This window comes from Phacochoerus africanus, chromosome 6 (genome assembly GCF_016906955.1).
Source record: "Phacochoerus africanus isolate WHEZ1 chromosome 6, ROS_Pafr_v1, whole genome shotgun sequence".
Lineage (NCBI taxonomy): Eukaryota > Metazoa > Chordata > Mammalia > Artiodactyla > Suidae > Phacochoerus > Phacochoerus africanus.
Window position 1 is genome coordinate 90,698,730 of NC_062549.1, and position 24,450 is coordinate 90,723,179.

General features: G+C 46.4%; 2 protein-coding genes across 2 annotated transcripts in view; both read left to right on the forward strand.

Moving 5' to 3' along the window:
* KCNJ10 (potassium inwardly rectifying channel subfamily J member 10) overlaps positions 1-16,508 on the forward strand; it is a 35,440-nt gene extending 18,932 nt beyond the window's left edge. Inside the window, exon 2 of the mRNA XM_047784183.1 lies at positions 11,447-16,508. Coding sequence (XP_047640139.1) covers positions 11,447-12,586 — 1,140 coding nt within the window. The 3' untranslated portion in view covers positions 12,587-16,508. The remainder of the gene's footprint in view (positions 1-11,446) is intronic.
* Positions 16,509-20,653: 4,145 nt separating this feature from the next.
* Positions 20,654-23,922, forward strand: PIGM (phosphatidylinositol glycan anchor biosynthesis class M). Its single transcript, XM_047784182.1, has one exon. It carries the CDS (start codon positions 20,798-20,800, stop codon positions 22,124-22,126), a length of 1,329 nt encoding a protein of 442 aa, XP_047640138.1. The 5' UTR covers positions 20,654-20,797; the 3' UTR covers positions 22,127-23,922.
* The last annotated feature ends 528 nt before the right edge of the window (positions 23,923-24,450 follow it).

Here is a 24,450-nt window from a genome sequence, read left to right on the forward strand (position 1 = left end):
GGGGATTGGGGCTGAGGAAGGGGCAGTGGTTCTGATCGGCCCACACTGACAGGCAGGGGTGGTGTCTGGACAGAGGAGAACATCTGACCTGGCCCCATCTTTGTGTTCCTCCCTCTCTTGACCGGAAAACACACATGGGGTCAGAAGGGCCAGACGGAGGTCACAGGCTCCCAGGAAATGCTTTGAAGGCTTTTATCCTTTCTTTTGATCAGACGATGAGAACTTTCCAAACGTTGACACAAGGGAAGAAAAGCCTATTCTTCCTTGGGCCAGGGCCATGTGTCAGGCTGAGGCTAGAGGATGGGAGGGAAAGGGAAGGAGGCTGGAGGGTGGGGGACCGAGGCAACAGTGACTCAGCTGGCAAGGCCGGCCGTGGATACACACACGGCTCTTTTTTTCCCCCACCTCAAGATTTGTGTGCATCTGGCTCCATTTCTATTTATTTTCTTTGGGGCAGGACAGGAGGGAGATTAATGAACAAAGACATGAAGTTTAAAAAGAACCCCAAACCCAACTCCATTCTTCTCCCAACCTTGGGGTTACATAATCCCGCAGTGCTTTTCTTCCAGGCCTTCCTTGACGCCCGTCTCCCCCCACACTCTCATTAAGAACACTTGGAAGCCCAGAAATGCTTCTTTTCAGGCTCCAGTGCAGCTGATCTTTTAGAGGCCTCCAAGGTCGCTATTCAAGTTGGAGTTGGTATCCAAAACAGAGATAATATGCTGGTGAGAGGAGGCTGAGGAGCTGTTTTTGCTCTCCATCGAGGCCAGTGGGAGGGATGGGACCCATCTGAATTGGGAGGGACTCAGGCTGGATGTTGAGTTTTATTTTTATTTTTTGCCTTTTTAGGGCCACACCCGCAGCATATGGAGGTTCCCAGGTGAGGGGTAGAATTGGAGCTCCAGCTGCCAGTCTGCACCATAGCCATAGCAATGCAGGATCTGAGCTGTGTCTGTGACCTACACCACAGCTCACAGCAACACGGGATCCTTAACCCACTGAGCAAGGCCAGGGATGGAACCCGCAGTCCTCATGGATACTAGTTGGGTTCATTAGCCACTGAGCCACGATGGGAACTCCTGGACGTGCAGTTTTAAAGTAGGACATGACCTTGATACTCCTTGAACTCAGTGCGTCCCAAACTGGCACAGCAACACATCCTGAAAAGCAGAGGGAATTTTACTGCAGGGGATACAGGGATGAGCCATAAGCTCCTGCACACTGGGTATCCCTGAAATCTGTTTTGTCTTTTAACGTAAGTAACTTTTTCATTCTACTCCATCACACATCATTTGCTTAATATTAAAATAAATTTTTTACCTCAGAGTCTTTGAGTAAAATTGCTATCTCAAGAAAATACATCGGAAAAAAAAAAAAAAGAAAGAAAGAAAATACATCGAATTTGATCTTAAGGCTTTGAGAGCCTCCCGGCACATTAGCTTGAGAAAGGTGGAGCTGATGGGACACCCTTTCCCCACCATTAAGGAAATAATGGCTGAAGAGGTTTAGACAATTCCTCAAGGTCGCTGTTAATCAGAGGCAGAGTTGACGCTGGTACCTGTCTCTTGCTTCCCAGTCCAGCCTACTTTCCACCAGGTGATGCTGCCTCTGGTTCCCATAGGGTCTTAAAACATCCTCGTGTCTGATACCCTCACTCCATCTCCAGGACGCTAGGCTCAGACATATATCTAGCTCAGCTGCCTAACATGAGGGTGGGCTGAGAAACCAGCCTGGCCTCAGGCTCTGAGGCTGATCATGCTCACAACCGCTCTGTTTGTGCACAGGGTTCTCCTAGCATGTGGTACCTAAACATGGCCAGCAGTTCCTGGGACAGAGTTTGAGCTGGTACTAGACTTCCTATTTCTATCCGCCCATTCTTTTATCTCTACCCTGAAGGGATTGCTTCAGGTATGCTGGTGCCTTCCAGCCTAAAATAATTGGATTTGTTCACAGCTATCATGAGAACATCTCTGATCTTCCTAGGAACGGCCTCCCTTTCTGATCTCATTTCCAAACCCCTAAATCAAGAAGCCCTTTCCTGGAGGAAGAAGCAGGGAGAGTAGGAGGTTGTAGGGCTTAGAATGCCCCTTCTAATGTGGGCACCTGGGCCTTGGGGGTATGGTGGGGATACAGTGTGATACAGGATTTAAAAGTTGAAGCTGTGATTTGATGGATAATTCTTCTCCATTCCACCATCTTCCAAAGTCAGATCTCTGGGATGTGATACCGGAGGCTGAAGAAACCCTGAGGAGAAGCAGGGATGAATCAGACAGAAGTGGAGGGAGAGAAAAGACAAATAGGAAGATGAAAAGGAGGACAGAATCAGGGAGATGCTTTCAGTAACAGCCAGCATGAAATACAAGAGGGCCAAGCAGGGCAGCGCTGCCAATGATAGAGGAGATGAGAAGAGAGTTGGAGCAGGGCCCTAGGGAAGGAAGCGGGGAGGATAGAGACCTGCCCTGCAAACCTAGGAGAAGGAGCCCTGGAGTGAAGCAATCACAAAAAAAAAAAAAAACAAAAAACAAACAAACCACCACCGTGGACCCGTCAGAGGCACCCTGGGCGTCCCTGCTGGTGAATGCTTCACCCATCTCCTACTAGCCCCATCACATGCTCTGAGTGTCATCTCTGCTTGTTGAGTGTTGAATCTGCTCCACGAAAGCAAATTCATAAGCGTGTTAACCCGCAGCTCTTGGTGGAAAGGACTTTGTAGTGCAGCCAGAACAAGGTACTAATCTCAGCTCTGCTACTTATCCGCCTGAGCTCTCTGAACCTGTTTCATAGGTAACTGTGAAGATAAATACTCTCTTCCCAGATTTGTTGCCAAGAGGACATGTGAAGTGCTGGTCTAAAGGAGGCATTCAGTAAAGGATAGTTCCTCTCCCTCTCCTTCCATTTCCCTGAACCCAGCGTCAGGAAGAGGAAGTCCTCCGTGGTCAAGAGAGCAAACTCCCCAGTGGCCCTTGTCAAAGGATGGGGATGTAGCGCGCCACGGGGAGGAGGCCCAGCCCCTGCATCTGCTCCACACCCACGCTGCGTGGCCACTGCCCCTCCTTCCAGCCGCCCAAGCTTTAAACCCAGGAAGCTGGCTGCGAAGCAGGAAGGTTTTGTGCGATCAGAGCACATTGCTGTTTTCCCAGTTCTCCCATCCAGTCTTTCATGTGCTTCCAACACTCCAACCAAAATGACTGGCTCGGATTCCCCTGTTGGCCCTGGATTTCCTCAATGCTGTACCTTCTGCCTGTACTGCTCCCTTCCCTGGAGACGCCTTCTCTTTGACCTCCCCTAAACCCAAGTCTCCAAAGGTCCAAATCTTGCCTATCCTTCAGGCTCGGTCCCAAAGTCACTTTTCTCTATAAAGTCTCCCATGAGTAAGACAGTCAGGTATGGAGGGAAAAAACTCAACTCGTGGTTGTTACTTACTGGTTACATTTCCTGGTAACAAATGAGGATAATATCATCCCTACAGGGTTATTTGGGGGAATTATATGAGCTACCATTAAAAAAATCCCCAACAACCGAGGCCAGTGCCTAGCAGTAGGTGCTCAGTCAGTGCATGAGAGTTACCTTCCCAGCCCTGCCTCCTGAGCTAGATGTCACCTTTCCCTCTGCACATTCCCCCAGCACTTCATGGACCCCTCCCCCAGGGCACGTATCACTTCTTCTCTGTTTTGTGGTTCCCTCCCTTATTAGAGTATAAGGTCCTCTAGCCAGAATCTACACCTAATTCACCCCCATAGTTCTAGGGCTTTGCTTAGAATCTGGCAACATGCTTATTGTATAAATGCATGAAGACACAACTGAGACCCTGCAGATCTTCCTCTGTGGTGGGCAGCATGATTACAGAGGAGGACTTTGGTTTGTTTGCGTATCTATTAGTGTTCATATGTATTGCGGTTTCCATGGATACAAGGAAAAAGAGAAACATCATAAGACAAATCAAGAAAAGACATAAACAAGAAGGAGGAATGAGAAGACCCCAGAGCGAGCAAGGTCCTGGACCAAAATTTGAAGTTCCATCTCTGGTACCCGGGCCAAAGGCTTCCATACCTTCTTAGTCCTCCTGGAGGATGGAGTCCGCTCCCAGTTCTCTTAGAGTGGCCCCTATGGCTGGAGTGATTTGGGAGCCCCCTCCTGCTTGTTTATTCACTCACAGACTGTTTCTTAAGCATCTGCTATGTGTCATACCTTGTGCTAGTCACACACCAGGCTAATCAAAACATGTTATGTCTGAATTCCTATTTCAATGAGCTTCTTTGTAGTAGAGAACACATGCTATACCAAGTAGATGGGCCATAAAAGATATAGATGGATCTTACTTAAGGCTGTGGGGAATCAGAGAAGGCTTCATGGAAGAGGAGTCATTTGACCTGGGCTCTGACAGGTACCTTGGCTATGTAGAGACGGGGAGAAAGGGGGAGGCTAGGAAGGGGGAAGAGCATGAACAGTCAAGTAGAGGCAGGGAAAGGGCGTGGTACAGCAGGAAGCAGGGAAGAGTTGGTTTGCCTGAAGTTTGCCATGGGAGAGAAAAGGCAGGAACTAAGACCGAAAGGCCAGAAAAGAGGTACAGAAGCCAACTATGCACTGTATGTGCCAGATGGAGTTTGGCCTCTCTTTGTAGTTAGTGGACACATTATTTGTCAAACCTAAACCCAAAGGTAGAAGGGATTGAGCTGAGAAAGGATTTGAAAGTTACAGGATAATGACATGTGGAGTTTGGAGGCAGAGAGGTTTGGGAAGCTGAAGACCTCAATGTACTGAGTCACATCATCTCTGTGAGCTTGTTTTCTCATTCAAAAAATAAGGATTATGACCTGAATACCTCATAGGAATGCGCCACGAGAATAAATTGTGACTGTGCTCTGTGAAGTCATGGATACATGTGCACTGATGCGAGATCAGAGGTGTAACCAAGGACCAGTGATCCAGTAGCAGTGTGGGAAGGATTTGAGCAGAGACAGAATGGAGATGGGAGTTGAGTAGGAGGCTGATGAGTCAGCCCAGAGATACCAAGGACCTGAAGGAGACAATGAAATGAAGGGGAAGAGACACAAGTAACAAATCCAAGGCCCACGGCATCCGATGAATATTGACATGAGGGAGGAGGGGAGTTTGAGATGATCCCAAGATTTTCAACGCGGTACCTCAGGGGATGAGGGCAGTGTTGACTATTTAGGAAAAGAAAGCGGGGCAGAGGCAGGAGAAGAAAGAGGACTCACTCACATGTGGAAAAGGATGCATTTAGGATTCGTAACCCAGAGCTCCTTGCTGCTCTTGCCACAGAGAGAACAGATAAAGCTCTTCACTCAGGGCTGCTTCCCTGACACCCCCCCCCCCCCACCTCCCCACCTGCCCCGCAACCTGATGGGTTTTCAGCGAAGCCACACAGCTTGAACCCTGGGAGGGAGCTGAAGCATCCCTCCCATCCTTTCTGGTCGCACAATTTGGCAGAGTCTGCTCCAGTGCCCACAGCTATTTACAAGGCATGTTCTCCCCCTCCCTCCTCCTGCAAAAGGAACAACGGATCCAGAAGGGAGCTGGGACGGGCGCCTCGGGGGCTTGCCCTCTCCCCACTTCTGAAAGAAAGAATTTGTAAACATCTGCAGCATGTGCAGAGCCTGTGTAAACCCGGTCTCTGTGAGGCAGACCAAGGCTGCAGCCCTCACTCAGGCCTCTGTCTGTCCAAGTCGGGCTTTCAGTAGTCGTCCCTTTACTCCGTCTTTCATAGCAAATTGCACTCGGTACTGGGAAAACAGGTGACATTCGCAGTCTGTGGCCTTCAATTGAGAACTCACAGATGGCAAACAATGGTAAACAAACCATTGCAAAGCACTATGATGTTTGAAAATAGGAATGTGTGCAAACCAGGCTTGGTAAACCCATGCTGGGGGCAGGGAGGGAGAGAAGCTATTTCTTTGAGGGTCAGAGAGGCTTCAAAGAGGGTAAGTAACACTTGAATGAGTTTTGAAAGATAAGCTGGAGGTGGACACGGAGTGGGACAGTGCAAAAGCAGGCCCAGAGGTGGAAGGGATGGGACAGTGAGGCATCTTATGGAGCTGGAGTCTAGGCTACATGCAGAGGAGTGGCAACACCAAAGCCAAGGGGGCAGAGACCAAATCATGAAGGGCCTTGAAGGCCGTGCTCAGAGCCAAGGGGAGCCAGGGATCAGCTTCAGTCACAAGAGTGGTGTCCTTACTGCAGAGCAGTCTTATACTCAAGAAAGGTTCCAACAAATCCATGCATTCCGGAGAACCAAAGACTCATGAACTCTCAGGTAAAGACAGCAAGCTCTCGGCAATCTGCAGGCATGAAGCAATAGCGGGAGAGATGTTTACTGAGGGAACATGCTGGACATCACTGTAGGTATGACTGGCCTTTGTTTTAGGAAAAGACTCTTTAGTTTAATTTTTAGATGAGCCAGAAGGCAATTGTCTCTGTTTCTGTCTCTTTTGACCACTCCGAGGCTGGTTTTGTTTTTAGAATTCTTCAGCTACTGTCCTGGTATCTAGCTGGGACTGTTTGGGGGGAAACAGCGCCCTCTAGAGGAAAGAGATGTATGCTTCAGGTAGGGACACAACAAACCATTCCAAGAACTTGGGCCTGCTGCCTTCCCAGGGGTCCCACCAGCTATGGGCGTGGAATGCAGCCGATTGTTTATGTGCTTCTGACTCTCACTACCATGGAGAACAAAGCTGCCTGGCTGTGGGAGGTAGCACAACAGCTGGGAGCAGCAGATAACAGCTGGAGGAGGCAGATACAAAGGCTGGCAACAGCAGGCATACAGCTGGAGGCAGCAATCACAACAAAGAGGTCCAGCAAGCAGCCAAAAATCGCCAGTTCCCCGTGAATCAGCAGCCTTAACACTGCGCTCTAGAAGCTCCAGGCTCTGTCTTCTCTGTCTCAGCTGTGATCCTCTATACAGGGGACCACTGAGGTGCCTCCTGAGGGCTTGAGACCATAACAATGAACCTGGGATACATAGAAGCAGTTGCTACAATTTAAAAGATCTGGGAGTTCCCTGGTGGCTCAGTGGGTTAAGGCTTCAGCATCGTCACTGCTGTGGTTCAGGTCACTGCTGTGGTGTGGGTTCAATCCCTGGCCCAGGAACTTCTACATGCCATGGGTGAGGACAAAAAAACATTTTTTAAAAAATAGAAAATAGGAATTCCCATCATGGCTCGGTGGTTAACGAATCCGACTGGGAACCATGAGGTTGCAGGTTTGATCCCTGGCCTCGCTCAGTGGGTTAAGGATCCGGTGTTGCCGTGAGCTGTGGTGTAGGTCATAGACTCAGCTCAGATCTGGCATTGCTGTGGCTCTGGCGTATGCCGGTGGCTACAGCTCCAATTAGACTTCTAGCCTGGGAACCTCCATATGCCGTAGGAACGGCCCTAGAAAATGTAAAAAGACAAACAAATAAAAAAAAATTTAAAAAAAAGAAAATAAAAGGTCTGGACCAGAAGCCAGAAGAGCTGGGTTTTGGTTCCAAATCTACTTGGAGCAAATCTCTCTGAACCTTAAGTTCCTAATGATGCCTTTCCTACTTACCTCATTGTGTGGGGGTCAAATTACATGTTTTATAAACTGTAAAATGATATATAATCATAGACAATTATCTTGGGAATGATAAGCAAGGCTTTCCTTGGGCCCCAAGAGCATCCAATCCCCTAGATATGCAAAGTCTCTCCCCAGCACAAACAAAGCTAGGACTATGATGCAGGGTCCCTGGCTGTCATCACAGAAAGTGAGGACATATAGATGGGGAAGAAGGAGGCATCTTGTTCCCCCAAGAATGCGGTTGGAAACTTAAAGACAATTTTTCAACCTCTTATCCAAAGCTTTAATCTTCTCTATAGAATCTCTGTAAAGTGCTTGTCCAACCTTCCTTGAATACATCCAGGGACGGGGCACCCTCTACCTTTTTATTTTTATTTTTTAATGGCCACACCCACAGCATACGGAAGTTCCCAGGCCAGAGATTGAATCGGACCTGCAGCTGTGACTTATGCCACAGCTGTGCCAGGTCCTTAACCCACTGTTCAGGGATCGAACCTGCACCCCTGCAGTTGGATTCCTAACCCACTGTGCCACATCTGGTATTCCCTGCTCTCTGTCTTTTAAGAAGGCCTTTTGACATTTGTTCTTCCTTCAGTGTAGATTCTCTTTCTCCGTGGTTTGAACTCACTGGTCCTGGTTGTTCCTGTTGGAGCTCAAAGAACAAGTCCAAACCCTTGTTCACAGGGCAGCACAGCCCTTCACACCAAATATTCTCCCATAGCCATGATATCCCTCCGACGGTCTCTTCTCCTAAGGATACTTCCCATTTCCTTCAACCACTTCTCATGATTTGGTTCTGAATCCTCTCATGTCCTGATTTTTCCTTGAGACGCAAGATTGAAGGTGTGAGATGAACTGGGCAGAATTAACTGAATCCTTATTCTGGATACTTTAATTCAACAGAAGCAGCTGAAGACTGCATTGCTTTTTTGGCAACCAAAACACACAGATAACTCACACTGGATTGCTTTCTGCTGAAATGCTTAAATTTATTTTCAGGGTTCTGCTTACTGCGTTACATCTTTCCAATGCAGAATCTGCTCAGGTAATTTTTGGAACCAAATACGTAACCCAACATTTATCCTTTTTGTTAGATTTGGCCCACTCATCTGGCTCCTTCTGGATCCTAATTCTGTCCCAGACCTTGCATTTGCAATCCGTCCCAGCTCTGTGTCATCTGCATAATTGATGGCCATGTGTTCTATATTTTTGAATAAAATTAGCGTTAAGAGCATCGACTAGGGCAAGGCCAAAGAGAAAGCTCTCTGGTACATCATTAGAAAACTGATTTCCAGACTATCACTATCCACTCACCACTAACACTGATTTTTTTTTAAGCCATCTAATTAGAGAAGCATTCTGTTCATTTTTCTCCATCCTATTCCCAAGGGCATAATGAGAGATCTTGTCAAAAATCTTGCTTAGATGCACTTTCTCTATTGCATTTCTCTGATTTGTCAGTTTAGTAACCTTGTTATAGAAGGAAGTTATGTTGGCTTTATGTGACCTGTTCTTAGTAACCCTATGCTGGGTCTACTGCTAACTGCCTTTCCTGAACCCTGCCCAAGTTCCATTCTAGAAGCTTACCTATGGTTTTTTTGTGTGTTTGTTTGTTTTTTGTCTTTTGTCTATTTGGGGCTGTACCTGCGGCATATGGAGGTTCCCAGGCAAGGGGTCAAATTGGAGCTACAGCTGCCAACCTATGCCAGAGCCACAGCAACGCAGGATCTGAGCCGCATCTGCAACCTATACCACAGCTCACAACAATGCCATGATCCTTAACCCACTGAGCAAGGCCAGGGATCGAACCCATGTTCTCATGGATACTAGTCAGGTTCGTTAACCACTGAGCCACGATGGGAACTCCAAGAAGCTTACCTATGGTTGATATCTTACTTGTTTGTCTGTAGTTTGTGAAATGTACTTCCCTTTTATTTTTGATAGTTAAAGTCATTCTCAATTATCCACAAATTTCTAGCACTTCCTCTGTTCTCTAGAATCTACTTTAGGTTTCCTTGTTCCTCAAAATCTCCTATAGGTTTCATTTCTTTTCAAGAGTATGAGGGTTAAACGAGAAGATATGCTAACATGTAAACTTTAAATGGTATACAGTGCAAACTTTGTAGTGGCCATTTCATTTTTTTATTACTTTTATTATTCTATTTATGTTTTCTGGCCCCACTCATGGCATGTGGAAATTCCCAGGCCAGGGACTGGATCTGAGCTGCAGCTACAACCTTATGATAAATCCTTTAACCCACTGTGCTGGCCTAGGGATCAAACCCACACCTCCATAGCAACCCAAACCACTGCAGTCAGATTCTTAACCCACCGTGCCACAGTGGGAACTCCTGTTTCTTTTACTAATATTAATCCTACTAAGTACTGGTTGGGGCTTTACTTGGGCTCTAAATAAGAAATTTTCCAACTTCAGAATTACAGAGCTTCCCACCTGCTCCAAAGTAGCCAAGGATATTGGGACGCAGGTGGCATCCAGGTCTGGCTGAGGAGTCTCATGTGGATGGAAGTTCTAAGTGGGTGGTTAAAATGGGCTTCTGGTAGCCTCTGAATATTCTGGGATTCTCGTCTGTTGGTGCTTTCCAATTTAATGTCTACTTGGGTGGATATATGAATGAACCCAAACAATTTAGTTTCCCAGGGATAAGGCCATGGGGAATACAGGATTGGAAATAGCGTGAGGAGGGTAACAAATTGCCATGGTACAGACTTCTTGGGAGGAGAATGTGATAAGCTTCTCTGTGGTCTCCAAGAAGATTCCAACTCCCCAGGTATTACCTGCTCCTTCCCAGGTCTGGCCATCAGGTCCGAAGTCCAAGGGCTCAAGTGATTACGATTCTTTCTCTGCTGGAAAAGTACAAGTTGCTCCTTTGGCAGCAGTGCCAGGCACTTTGTATTAGGTGAGTTGTCTCCTATTTCAGAGCCTTGTCCCACTTTCTACTATCAGGACAAATAGCAATCCTGAACTTGAACTTTAGCAGCCATAGCCATAAACTAATATACACGCCTACCTCTCCTGCTTCACTCAGTCAAGACAGTTTTGCCACCTGCAACCTGGCATTTCTCCCAGCCCTTGGGAACATGTTCCAGGGCTGCCAGGAAGCTTCAGTATGACGTTTTCCCACCATCATTGCTTGTCTATTTTTGCTTGGTTCTGTCTCTGCTCTTTCAAGCCCCCCAGACCCTAACCAGACTGAATTTCCCCAGATAAGTGATATGATGATGATGATGATAAAAATTGTGAAATGGGCTGCGTGCTTAGAGAATATCTAGAGGGGCAGAAGAACGGGGAGTTTCTGCTATCTTCTGAGTCAAGTATCTTAGGATCACCAGTCAGAACTGATGTGGAGGCAGGGGAGAGAACAGAGAAATTAAGGGCATGTGTGTGTTAAGGGGGACTGGCCTGGAAGGATCTCAAAAGGATAGTTTTTCTTGCTGATGCCATTCATGGGTGGGAGTGGGGGTGGGGGGAGGGATCCTGTTTCAGAATTGGAGATCTTCACAGAACTGGTTTTTGTGGTGAATGGAGTCCTGCAGAGCCCTGTTTCGTTTCACGCCCACCCTCAACTTCTCTGCCTCTTCTAAGAATTACAAATATCAGCCTGTATAGCAATTGTTTGTTTATTGAACATGTGTCTTTCTCACTAGGCTGTGAGTTCCTGGGAGAGCAAGGATGATGTCAGATTCATCTCTGACTTACCAGCATCTTGCTCTACAGTGCCTGGCATATAGCAAGGGCTCAGTAAATATTTGCTACTAAGAGAACAAACCAGTGGCACAGAAATAAATGTTTCATCCTCCTTCCCACTGGGTGGTGGCTAGGGGCTGGATTTCTGCACTAACGCTTACTCTGCTGTCTTGCTCTCTCCAGATGACATCGGTTGCCAAGGTGTATTACAGCCAGACCACTCAGACAGAAAGCCGGCCCCTAATGGGCCCAGGGATACGACGGAGGAGGGTCCTGACAAAAGACGGTCGCAGCAACGTGAGAATGGAGCACATTGCTGACAAGCGCTTCCTCTACCTCAAGGACCTGTGGACAACCTTCATTGACATGCAGTGGCGGTACAAGCTTCTGCTCTTCTCTGCAACCTTTGCAGGCACCTGGTTCCTCTTCGGCGTTGTGTGGTATCTGGTAGCTGTGGCCCATGGGGACCTGCTGGAGCTGGACCCCCCGGCCAACCATACGCCCTGTGTGGTACAGGTGCACACGCTCACGGGGGCCTTCCTCTTCTCCCTTGAATCCCAGACCACCATTGGCTACGGCTTCCGCTACATCAGCGAGGAGTGCCCCTTGGCCATCGTGCTTCTTATTGCCCAGCTGGTGCTCACCACCATCCTGGAAATCTTCATCACGGGTACCTTCCTGGCAAAGATTGCCCGGCCCAAGAAGAGAGCGGAGACCATCCGTTTCAGCCAGCACGCGGTCGTGGCTGCCCACAACGGGAAGCCCTGCCTTATGATCCGGGTTGCCAACATGCGTAAGAGCCTCCTCATTGGCTGCCAGGTGACAGGCAAATTGCTTCAGACCCACCAGACCAAGGAGGGTGAGAACATCCGGCTCAACCAGGTCAATGTGACCTTCCAAGTGGACACGGCCTCTGACAGCCCCTTCCTCATTCTGCCCCTTACCTTCTACCACGTGGTAGATGAGACCAGTCCCTTGAAAGACCTCCCCCTGCGCAGTGGTGAAGGTGACTTTGAGCTGGTGCTGATCCTTAGTGGGACAGTGGAATCCACCAGCGCCACCTGCCAGGTGCGCACTTCCTACCTGCCAGAGGAGATCCTTTGGGGCTACGAGTTCACACCTGCCATCTCTTTGTCAGCCAGTGGCAAGTACATAGCAGACTTCAGCCTTTTTGACCAGGTGGTGAAAGTGGCTTCTCCTAGTGGCCTCCGTGACAGCACTGTCCGCTACGGAGACCCCGAAAAGCTCAAGTTGGAGGAGTCGTTAAGGGAGCAAGCTGAGAAGGAGGGCGGCGCCCTCAGTGTGCGCATCAGTAACGTCTGATGGCTTGGTTTCCCGCCTCCCCATCCCGCCAGTCTCTCTTCCTCCCTGGGCACCTGGGTGCGAGGTATTACCCAGGCTTACTGGAAAGCCCCAGAAGCACCCATTCTCCACTCCCTCTTCTTTAACCCATGGCCTGTGGGTAGTGGAGGCCAACTGGAGTCTCAATTTTCCTCCCATGGTTCCCTTCACCTCACCCCAAGTCCACCCCAAAGAACACACCCCCCTTAAGCCAGGATGGGGGAAGGAGAGGGAAGATTAGGCTGAAGTGGCTTAGAAGGCCTCAGCCATGCTTGGAGATTCACATTAGGAGGACCACGCAGCTGGAAGGACAGACTCCCCCCTACCTCCCACCACCACCAGAAAGTTCAGTGCCTTGAGGCTGGAGCCCCTCCCTCTCTATCTTTCCACTTAGCAAGGGCCCTGAGGCAAGACTCTCTCTCTGATGGCCCCTTTAGGGTCTGTGCCCTCAGAAATATAGGAATCTGGAATCAATTTATCCCGGAGTCTCTACCAAGCCCTGTTGAAAGAAGCCAGGGTTTTTCATGGTGGCCTTAATTTCTGTTGTTAACGCCTATAACCTAGGACCTTGGTCACCACTGTTCTCCTCTTTCCGGGTTTTCAAGTGGACCCTCTCTTAGGATACCCAGTACTCACACAGGTGCTTCTGCTCCCAGAGAATTGGGGTTGACCCCGGGAAATATGAAGCATACAGGCACAGCCACCACACCTTTACCCAACCTGGATACTGAACTCTTCATATGCGGAGTGACTAATGCAGAGCTATCATCTAAAACCTTGAACCTGTTCACCAGGCATCCCTGGGAGGCTGTTTCCCTGTATCCTCTGAATGGGATGATCCACACCCATATGTTCCCCTGAAAAAAGTCCAGCACCAGGGCCCCATAGAAAAGTCTGGAAATAGATTTCCAGACTACACGGTTCTTGGCTTATCTGTTTCTTTCCTGCCCATCCCACTCTCCCCTTAACCCCCACTTTGGAGGAAGGGAGGGAAAATGCAAGGGCCTTCCTCTCTTAACACTGATGTTTGACTAAAACTAGACTCACAGGTCACAGAGTCCCCAGGAAAGTTAAACCAACGGCACCAAATGAGATGAGTACATTCTCAGATTTCCGGACTGCCTATTGAGCCTCTGGGAATTGGCGATGCTTTGTTAAGGTTTGGACAGAGGCAGAACTCCATGGCTGGCAGACACTACTTGCCCTGTTACCCACCCCCCTCCAATGCCCTTCTGAAAAGTGCCAGCTATTTTGTCAGGCAGTACTGGGAGGAAAGGAAATTATATCTCCTGATCAGATATCCATGGTCTCCTTCAGCCATTCCTGAGACTTGGTATAAAATGAACATTAGTCTTATCTCTCCTCTGCCAGGAAGCCAGTTTCCAGCAACTTAAAAGGAATACTTTAAGAGATCAGACTCAGGCTATTCCTTGTTCCCTGAAGGGGACTGTGGTAGGGTTGGTCAGGAAGGCTGTATGGGCACCAGAAATTTCTCCAAAGCCCCACATCCCAAGAGTGCTTCCTGGTCTCACTTAGGTACCAAGGAACATTTTCCCTCATCCCAAATGGTTTGGCATGGAATCCCTGTATGAATCAAGTGTCAGTTTATTCCATGTGGACCAGCCAGTTGTCAAAAGCCACACACTTACACAGAATGTGTACATGCATCTGTGTGCAGAGCCTTTCAGAGAAACCCAGCAACTCTGGAGGCTGGACCCAGGGTCACCATTTACTACAGCTGCACAAGATCCTCTTACATTGATCTCTCCTTGACCTCAACTAATTAACTATATCTTGAAAATGAAGATCCTTCATTCTTCACTTAATGTAACCCCCACCATTACTCCTTAGCTCTCAAGAAAACAAGAACCAGAACAACTTGAAAATCTGAGGCAGAGAACAGAAGGCAAAGAGCCAGCTCTGGGCTCTCGACTTTCAATGTTATATGCAACTGATTTCTTTCAACGTGTAAGAGCAAAAAGCACTGCAGAGTGTGTGTGTGTGTGTGTGCGTGTGTGTGTTCTTATCCATTAGCAAGTTATCCTCCATCTAGTTTCTTCTGCATGGAGCTGCTTCCCTCCTGAGGGAAATGAACTCTTCCTGCTCCCCTGCTGTCTATTCTAAGCCTCCAGACTACTCAGATTCTTGGATAACAAAATGAGAAGAGAATGCTTTTTGACCTACCCTTTTTGATTCTCTTCCATGATCCCAGACATTGCTCTAAATTGCACTTTAAATCATAGTCTCCTTTTAATACAACCTGGCTTATTCTCCCCTAAGCCCTGTCAGAGAACAGTGTCCCCACCCGCCAATGGTTCTTTGGACTATAGCTCCATCTCCTGAGTTGAAATCATCTTTCAGGCTATTGGGCAAGCTTTAGAAGCAGCCAGGTCTGGTGAGAAACAGATCCCTAACTGCACCAACCATGGCTTGGGAAGTTGGGAGAGCACTGGGCACAGATCTTAAGTGGGGGGGATTTCAGAGGATGGGCAGAACAACCAATGGGGGAGGAGACTCAGGTGTGAATATGAGAAAGGGCAGTGCTGGGGGACCTAGTGAAATCAACAACCCTTGAGTCTTCTTGGGCCAGCAGACAAGATGAAGGTGGAGGTTTGGGGCATTAAGCTATGATATATATATGAAAGGTTTATCTAAGAAGGAGAAACAGAGATAATATATATACATAGAGAGATGTATATAGATGTACATAGGACCAAATATACTGAATGTACAGAGAGAAAGTACTTAGGGAGGTTAGCATGGGGGCAGACATCTTACTCTGGTTTGAGGGGAGGACTCCCCAGATTCCCAGACTTACAACCAGCGATCCTGGTTTCAACATGGACGTGAGAGATGTGATGAAGGCTTTTGGGTATGATGACGGGAGAGGGAGGGGTGTAAGCTGCTCTTTAGAAGCATCCACTGAGGCTTCTGATAAACTCTTGCGCTGCTGATAGGACCAGGAAGAAGGGAGTTAAGAGCAACATAAGGAGGGAGACGCTCATCCATGGAAATCTCGGAGCGTCTACTACTTAGGCTAGGTGCTCCCATTCCCAGCATGGTCCTGTCACTGTAGCACTTAAAAAAAAACCAACAACCCTGTGTCCTCTCTTAAAGTACACTGGAATTCCCCTTCCTCCGCAGGGGTGGGCCAACTGCAGCTCCAGCCCTTGGGGGTGATGGCTATTAAATGAGAGGCTAAACACTTGGGTGTGTGGGAGGCACTCAAGGAAAGCCTCAACCCTAGAATCTAAATGCCAAGACTAAAGAGCTGTTGGGCCCAAGACAGTTCCAAGGGAGAGGCCCAGCTTTCTATATGGTTGCAAGCAGCCCAAAGAGAATGCCCTCTATGCTAGAGAAGTCCCAATCCTAGCATTTGGGTATGGGGGAGGGCGTGGTGCTTTAGCTTTGATACTTCTGTATGAAAATGAGGAGCGGGGGTACCAGCTGCCCTAGGGGATGGGGAGAGGCTACCAAAATCCCTACTTTGTGCTTCACTTCGTTTCCTGCCAACCCCCCCAGCCCAACCTCTGTCAGCTAGGAAGGCATTCAGGGATTGCTCTCTGAGGCCTGCACAGAGAACAGAAGCCAGTTATACTACTGCTGCAAGCCAGGGACACTGCCCCTCCCAAGGCTGCTACCCTGGCCCTTTACTCTTGCTAGTTAACCTAGTTCATTTGTAAAATAACACATCACCTTTGCTGTAAAGTTAGCCTGGGCTCCGGGCTTGGTCATGGCCAATTCTACTGCAGCACAAGTTTCTAGAGATGGTTTTCCCATTCACTGCATTTAAGACTAATGTACCTAGGAGAAAACACCTAGGAGAAAAGACATGTGAGATTTGGGGGCGGGGGGTATTTTTGTCTGTTCAGAACAAGTTACTAAATAAAATGGCTAAACCTCTGCTCTGCACTCTAGCTTCTTTTAGAAATGGACACCAATTCTATTAATAAGGTCTGAACTCCCTGGCCTACCTCTGGGAAAAGAGGTGGAAATCAGGCTGTGTTGGAAAAACTTCTAATCATGTAGCCAGGCCCTTCACCTTTATTGCTATCATCCATTCCCCCAGCTCCTTTCCCACACTTCCCCTCATTAACTTTATTTTAAAAAAATAAATTTTTTAAAAAATTTTTTGTCTTTTAAGGGCCACACTCGAGGCATATGGAGATTCCCAGGCTAGGGGTCTAATTGGAGCTGTAGCTACTAGCCTACACCACAGCTCACGGCAACGCTGGATCCTTAACCCACTGAGCAAGGCCAGGGATTGAACCCGCAACCTCAAGGTTCCTAGTTGGATTCGTTTCCATTGTGCCACAAAGGGAACTCCACCTACTCTCATTAACTTTAGGATCCTCTGGCAAATACCTTTCAAACTCAGTTTTTAAATGATTACAAAAAAAAGTTTAGACCTAGGCTCAGCTTAATCTAAGAAAGACAAGTTGCTTTGGAACCTGGGCATTGTCCCAAGGTTTATGAATATCAATCTGGCAGTAGAATTGAGAGAGAGAATTGAGATTTAGATGAACTAAACCTCTAAGAGACTTGGAAAAGATGTGTGGGGGGATCCTAATCAAATAAAGGTGTCAATGCTATTATCAAATTGAGTTGTTGAAGTCTGGACCGAGGTGCAGGATGCTGAGCACAAAAAGAAATAGGGATAGATTCAAAAGAAATTACAAAGTAGGAAATATAAACAAAACCTAGGGAAAAAAGTGACTGACTTAGTGAGGGTTCCAGGAGGAAGCAGAGGGGACACTCAAAGAGCTAACTGGACAGGATTTAATGAGAGGATTATTTTCAAAGGTGTAGGCAGGGTCAATAAACCAACAGGGGCTGTTGAAGCACCCAGGGAGCTACAACAGTAGGAAGGCTTTACCAGTTTCAAACCTGATGGGACCGTCATTGAAACCTGGTGAGAGTTGTGGCCTACGGAGAGGGCTAGCTTCAGCAGGAGGCTTAGCCTTACGTAGAGGAACCCAATCACTGTCAAAGATCTGCTAGTGCCTTTTCTAATAAGAAGTCAGAGGGCAAGGGAGACTGTGTGATGTTGCACAAAAGACAGCAGAAAAGATGGAGGGTGATCTAAAAAGCTAATGAGAGACAGAGCACGGCAACCAAGGCCAAGGTCCTAGCTAAGGATGCTGGGGGTAAGGTATGCATGTGTGTGTACCCCTAGCCACTGGCTTTAAAAGAATAGAAACCTAGAGGCAGATAGTGAAAGGGAGAATTAGGAAGGATTTTAAGTGCTAGTTCAGGAGATAATGCACAGCTGAGCAACTGAAGAAAATGTAGTTCTTTCAGAGAGAAGATAGAACCACTAAGCCCAATGCAAAAAGTTCAACATGAGGTCTTGGGACACTGTGATTCTTCTGTCTTGCCTAGAAATAGTAACAAAAGTTGGCCCTCCCTGCCCACTTTATTTTACTGGACTCCAGTCCTTTTTTCAGGCCCACAAACACTATCTACATCTCATTTTTATCTAAGCTTAGTTTCTTTTGACTCATTGTTTACTGTTTCCTTATCTGCCTAAATTTGGTGCCTCTCTCCTATTTACTAGATAAGCTCTATAGGGACAAATTGGCTGAGACCCTTCTGCTATACTACCTAGATCAATCCAGACAGAGGAAACTTTACTAAATTAATCCCCAGACATCTACTTCCCATATCCTCTACCTTCTGGGACTAACCCTCACTTATCTATCACTGGCAGAGGAAAAGAATAAATCAGAGGTAGGATCATAGTGAGAGAGTATCAGAAAGACTCAAGCAAGAGATCAAGAGGAGGCAGAGAGGGAAATTAGAATTCATCATCAACATTTTATTTGCCGATTAGCCACATAGTAGTTAAGAATATTCTGGGCCAGAGTCCCAGCTCTGCCACTAGTTGACCATGTTACTTAGGAAAACTACTTAATCTCCCTAAGCCTTGATTTCTTCGTTTGTGAAAGAGGGAATATCTACCTTACATGATAAGTATTTAGCACAATGACTGACACACTGTAAATAAGTTCTCAACAAAGCTGGGTATCAGAAATCAACATCATCATCATTATTTGAATGGTGATGTGCCACCATTGTATATATGGCTACTGTGCTGCCAAAAAAAAAAAATCATTAAAAGTAATTATTGGAGTTCCTGTCATGGCTCAGCGGAAACAAATTCAACAAGTAACCATGAGGTTGCATGTTGGATACCCGGCCTCGTTCACTGGGTTAAGGATCTGGCATTGCTGTGAGCTGTGATCTAGGTCGCAGACACGGCTCAGATCTGATGTTACTGTGGCAGTGGCATAAGCTGGCGGCTACAGCTCCAATTCGACCCCTAGCCTGGGAACCTCCATGTGCCACAGGCGCAGCCCTAAAAAGCAAAAAAAAAAAAAAAAAGTAATGATCAATATAAGGCATATAATTATACGAAGGCACATATAAAGACAAAGAGATATCAGAATATGAATATACAATGTGTGAGCTTAACATGGTTCATCCAAAAGATAAATGTAAATTATATAACAAATGGAAAGTAGTCCTGGGAGCTAAATGTACAAACTGGATGGAGTCATCTACTCTCCTTATGCTAGTCTACAAGACTTCCCCTAGGAAGAAGGATCAATGTGTAAAATCAAGTAAGTCAGTCAGCCAGTATTTATTGAACATTTACCATGTGCCTAACACTGCACATTCAGTTATGAGTAACTAAAATTAAGGGTAACTATAATCCCTAACCTCAAAACCCTTACAATCTTATTTAAAGGATTACGAATACAATCTTAAGTAAACACAGCAATTCTGCAATGCAGACTATAAGTGGAATAAATGCCCACAGAAGGGAAAGGGTTAAGGTCCTTGGTGAGAAACTTATGGAAGTAGGGGGACTGGAGAAGAGGGCAGAACTTGAGACAGATAAAGGATATTTGAAAGAGAAGAGTTGGGAACACCCCAAGAATGCCACTCCAGAGGTATTCTGGTAAGAGAAAAATCGAAATATCAATTCAGGTTTTGCTGAGTGCCTACTACAAGTCTGGTCATGTGTTACGTCCTGAAGTACAGAAAAGAACAAGATAATCTCTATTCTCAAAGAACGCAACGTCTCCTGATGGAAAACTGGAAAGTGAAACAAAAAAATCAGTTATCAGTAACAAATTATAATATAGGAATGTTCACTCCAAAAGAGAATTTTGGAGCAGTGGGAGAGCAGGCACTGGACAGGACTCCACATATACTGGGCAGGGGCGTCTGCGTGAGCGAGCTGACAGCCTCTCCACCTTCTTCCGTTTACCCCCAGTTAGTGGAGAGGAATGGCATCTGAGTGCGTGATGAAAAAGTGAGCTGAGAGCAGGATATGCTTTTAGGAGTCAACAGTTGAGGCCTGAAGGAGCGACAGGGGAGGGGAAGGCAAGGATTACAGAAGGAATAGCAAATAGAACGACCCTGAGGCTTGAGGGTATGGCAGTTTAAGAACTCTATGAAAATGCCTGTTCTCCCTTCCCATCCCTCCACCAAGGGCAGCCGGTTAAAATACAGGCTGCCCAATTGAATTCAAATTTAGATTAAAAAACTAATATTATCAACCTATAAGTATGTCCCCTACATTGCATACACTCCGGACCCCCTTCCATTCATCCTATCCCGCCCCCTCATAGCCCACAACTCGCCTCCCCGCGCCCCCCAGGATTATTACCCTTGAGAGGGCTAGGTAAAGCATGAGACACCGAACAGGTTTTTTTTCCTTCACTCATGTTTTTTCACCCGCGGGTCTCCGACCCAGGCCTGAGGTATGCAGCTAGAAGCTCGCTCCGCTTCAGGGGTCAGTCTGTAAAGGGAGTTGGGGCGGGGGACGTAGGCGTGAGAGGCGGGGGACATTCACAAATAACGCTCGCGGAACTCGCTAAAAACACCACCCCCGGCCTGCCCTCCTGACAAGCGGAAGTCGTCTTTCTCAAGGACCGGAAATCCCTCCCCCGCTGGAGGACGAGCGGAAGGGAGACAGCCAATCCAGAGGAAGGTAATTCTCCCGCTAGGCCACTGAAAACCCACCGCCCGCCGTGCGACCGGAAGCAAAACGGGGGCGGGCCTTCCTGCCGGAAGTGGTCGCTAGGCAGTTGTTTCGGTAGGAGATTGTAGGAGATGTTTCAGCAGCCTAGTTGGTAGGCGATGTACGAATAGTGTGAGACAAGGAACCGAAGCCAGGGTCGGATGTCCCTTTTAAGGCAGTTTGGATTTGGGGCTGCGCTGCTGTGGTGCAGTCAGACCATGGGCTCGGCCACGCACTGGGGAGAGTGGTTCCTGAACCTGCGGGTGTCCCCCTCCGGGGTATTTGGTGTGGCCTTCCTTGCCCGAGTGGCCCTGATTTTCTATGGGGTCTTCCAGGACCGGACCCTGCTCGTGAAGTACACAGACATCGACTACCAGGTCTTCACGGACGCCGCGCGCTTCGTGACGGAAGGGCACTCCCCTTACCTGAGGGCGACCTACCGTTACACACCGCTGCTGGGGTGGCTTCTCACTCCCAACATCTATGTTAGTGAACTCTTTGGAAAGTTTCTCTTCATCAGCTTCGACCTCCTCACCGCCTTCCTCTTATACCGCCTGCTGCTGCTTAAGGGGCTGGGCCAACGTCAGGCTTGCGGTTACTGTGTCTTTTGGCTTCTTAACCCTCTACCTATGGCGGTGTCCAGCCGAGGCAATGCGGACTCGATCGTCGCCTCCCTGGTGCTTATGGCCTTGTACCTAATAGAAAAAAAATTCGTCGCGCGTGCCGCTGTATTCTATGGTTTCGCAGTGCATTTGAAGATGTATCCGGTGACCTATATCCTTCCTATAGCCCTCCACTTACTCCCGGAACGAGACCGTGAAGAAGACCTCCGTCAATCCCGGTATTCTTTCCACGCTCGCTTGTTCGAATTCCTGAAGAGGCTGTGTAATCGGGCTGTGCTGCTCTTCGCAGCGGTTGCTGGACTTACATTTTTTGCCCTGAGCTTCGGTTTTTACTACAAATATGGTTGGGAGTTTTTGGAGCACACCTACCTGTATCACCTGACCAGACGGGATATCCGCCACAACTTCTCTCCATACTTCTACATGCTATATTTGACTGCAGAGAGCAAGTGGAGTTTTCCCCTGGGAATTGCTGCATTCCTGCCACAGTTAATCTTGCTTTTAGCAGTGTCTTTCGCGTATTACAGAGACCTTGTCTTTTGTTGTTTTCTACATACGTCCATTTTTGTGACATTTAACAAAGTCTGCACCTCCCAGTACTTTCTTTGGTACCTCTGCCTATTGCCCCTTGTGATGCCACTAGTGAGGATGTCTTGGAGAAGAGCTGTGGTCCTTCTAATGTTATGGTTCATAGGGCAGGCCTTATGGCTGGCTCCTGCTTATGTTCTAGAGTTTCAAGGAAAGAACACCTTTGTTTTCATCTGGTTAGCTGGTTTGTTCTTCCTCCTTATCAACTGTTATATTCTAATTCAAATTATTTCCCATTACCAGAAGAAACCCTGGGCAGACACAACCAAATATGACTGATAGAGATGCTCCAGTTCTTATGCGACTTGGATCTATTATATTCTGATTGTTCTGAATGGACCAGAGAGAGCTTTTGAGAAAGAAAAAAACAAAAACAAAAAAACCCAAAAAACATTTGAGCATTCTAAGCCCTCTAGTGAAAGTTCAGTGAGGAGTATAAAATACTATTCCAACAAATTTAAATGAATGTTTGCCTTAGCTATAAAAGGGACTCAATTGAGGTCCACTTTTTAGGAGATCTCAGGGCTCATTTATCTGGAACATGATGGGAAGGAAAAGCTACTAGTTTGGAAATGGAAAGGCTGATGAAATTATCAGATGGTCAAGGGTTTTTTGTAGAAAATTTATCTGGAACATGATGGGAAGGAAAAGCTACTAGTTTGGAAATGGAAAGGCTGATGAAATTATCAGATGGTCAAGGTTTTTTTGTAGAAAAATAGAGGAATATACTCAAATCTAAGCCAGTATTTGTTTCATTATACTCTGGTGCTGTCTGAAGCTGTCTTGTCTTTTAACCCCCACTTTTTCTTTCTAAAGCTTTCCTGATAACTTATAAAATGTTCCTAAAGTACAGCTTTTAGCTATAAAGTGTTAAATAGTATAACTTGCTTAAGTTGGGGAAAGTTATTTTTTATTAAAAGTGGGGGCTTGAAAGATAAAGAATCCAAATAATTTAAATTGTAATCATGTTTCATATGTTTGTTTTATAACTTCATTTTTCAGCACTTAGTCCCAGTGGTATTAGACTACTGTTTAGTTTTACGCAAAAAGGATTAAATTGAAACTCGTCCGTCTTTAAGCTTTTTAACATATTTTAAAATGGGATCTTGCTTTTGATGTTTGAGGTGACAGCCTATTAGGACATTTAGTACTCTAGTACTCTCTTATCCCCCTTTGGAGGGTTCATTCGTTTTGGCCATGCCCACAGCATGTGGAAGTTGCCAGGCCAGGGATGGAACCTAGGCTACAGCAGTGACAAGGCTGAATCCTTAACCACTAGGCCACCATGGAACTCTTAACTCTTTGGTTTTAATTTTCTGATTGATAGAAAGTATTTTTTATCTGGAGTTTAAGTTAATCACGTGTAATCTGTGTTGTAAAATGAGTATTAGTAGATTTTAAGTGATAAAAAATTAAATTGTTAGTGAAGTATTTCCCAGCTTGTGAAAATTCCATAATAGAAATGGAAGCCTGCATGAGAGCTTCCTGGAAAACACAAGAATCATCCGAAAAGCCAAGCCACATGCCTCTTTGATGTGGAAATTGAGGAAGAGATTGTGGAAATGAGGCTTTAGTGGCCATATCCCTTTACTTTATTACTATGATATTTTTAGGAAAAAAATGCTTTCTGAGTTTCAAACAAGCAACCTAAAAAACACTTAAAAAAAAAAAAAAGTAGCCCACTTAGTCTGGGGACTCCCTAACACTCTGAAATGCAGTAGCAATGTATGAGTTTGATTTTATGGTTTTGATTTTAAAAGATGAGTAGTTAACAACTGTTCTTTCATAGTTAAAAAAAAAAAAAAAAACTCCAGAGAAGTAATATATTTCATGTTAGTTCAGGCCTAAAAAGCCTCTGAGAATAGGCTTAGACAGGCCCTAAATAAGGATGCTACTACTGATAGCACGTCTTAGATGGACATCTTTTAGGGCCCACCATTAGAAGGGAAGAATGACTTTGTGTGGTTTGCTGTTTGGGTGAAAATAGCAGAGACAATTAATTGTTGGGACAGTGACCTTTCTTATAACATCGAAGTCTCATATCCCGTATTAAATATTATCTTCGTATGTGACTATTCGCTAGTGGCCTTGCAGCCACGGTGTTCTTTTTTTTTCTCATTCTTTTGTAATGATAATTATTATTTCTTTTTCTGGTAGAACTGGTGGAGAAAGGAGTAGGAAACAAATAGAATTCCAACATTCCAATATACTTGTCTTTTTGACATTCCTCACTAATTTTTTTCTTTTTTAGGGCTGCATTTGCCGCATTTGGAGGTTCCCAGGTAGAGGTGGGTTTGGAGCTGTAGCTGCCAACCTACACCACAGCACAGCAACGCCAGATTCAAACCATGTCTGCAACCTACACCGTAGCTCATGGCAACATTGGATCCTTTCATAACCCACTGATTGAGGCCAGGGATCGAACCTGTGTTCTCATGGATATTATTTAGGTTTGTAACCCACTGAGCCATGACGGGAACTCCCTAATTTTTTAATAATCATAAGTCTATTTATTATTCATTTCTTTCTTTAAAAACTTTGCCTTATTCTTCCTACTTACATTGAAATTGCTGAGTAATATTCCATCAATGGAAGTTCACACT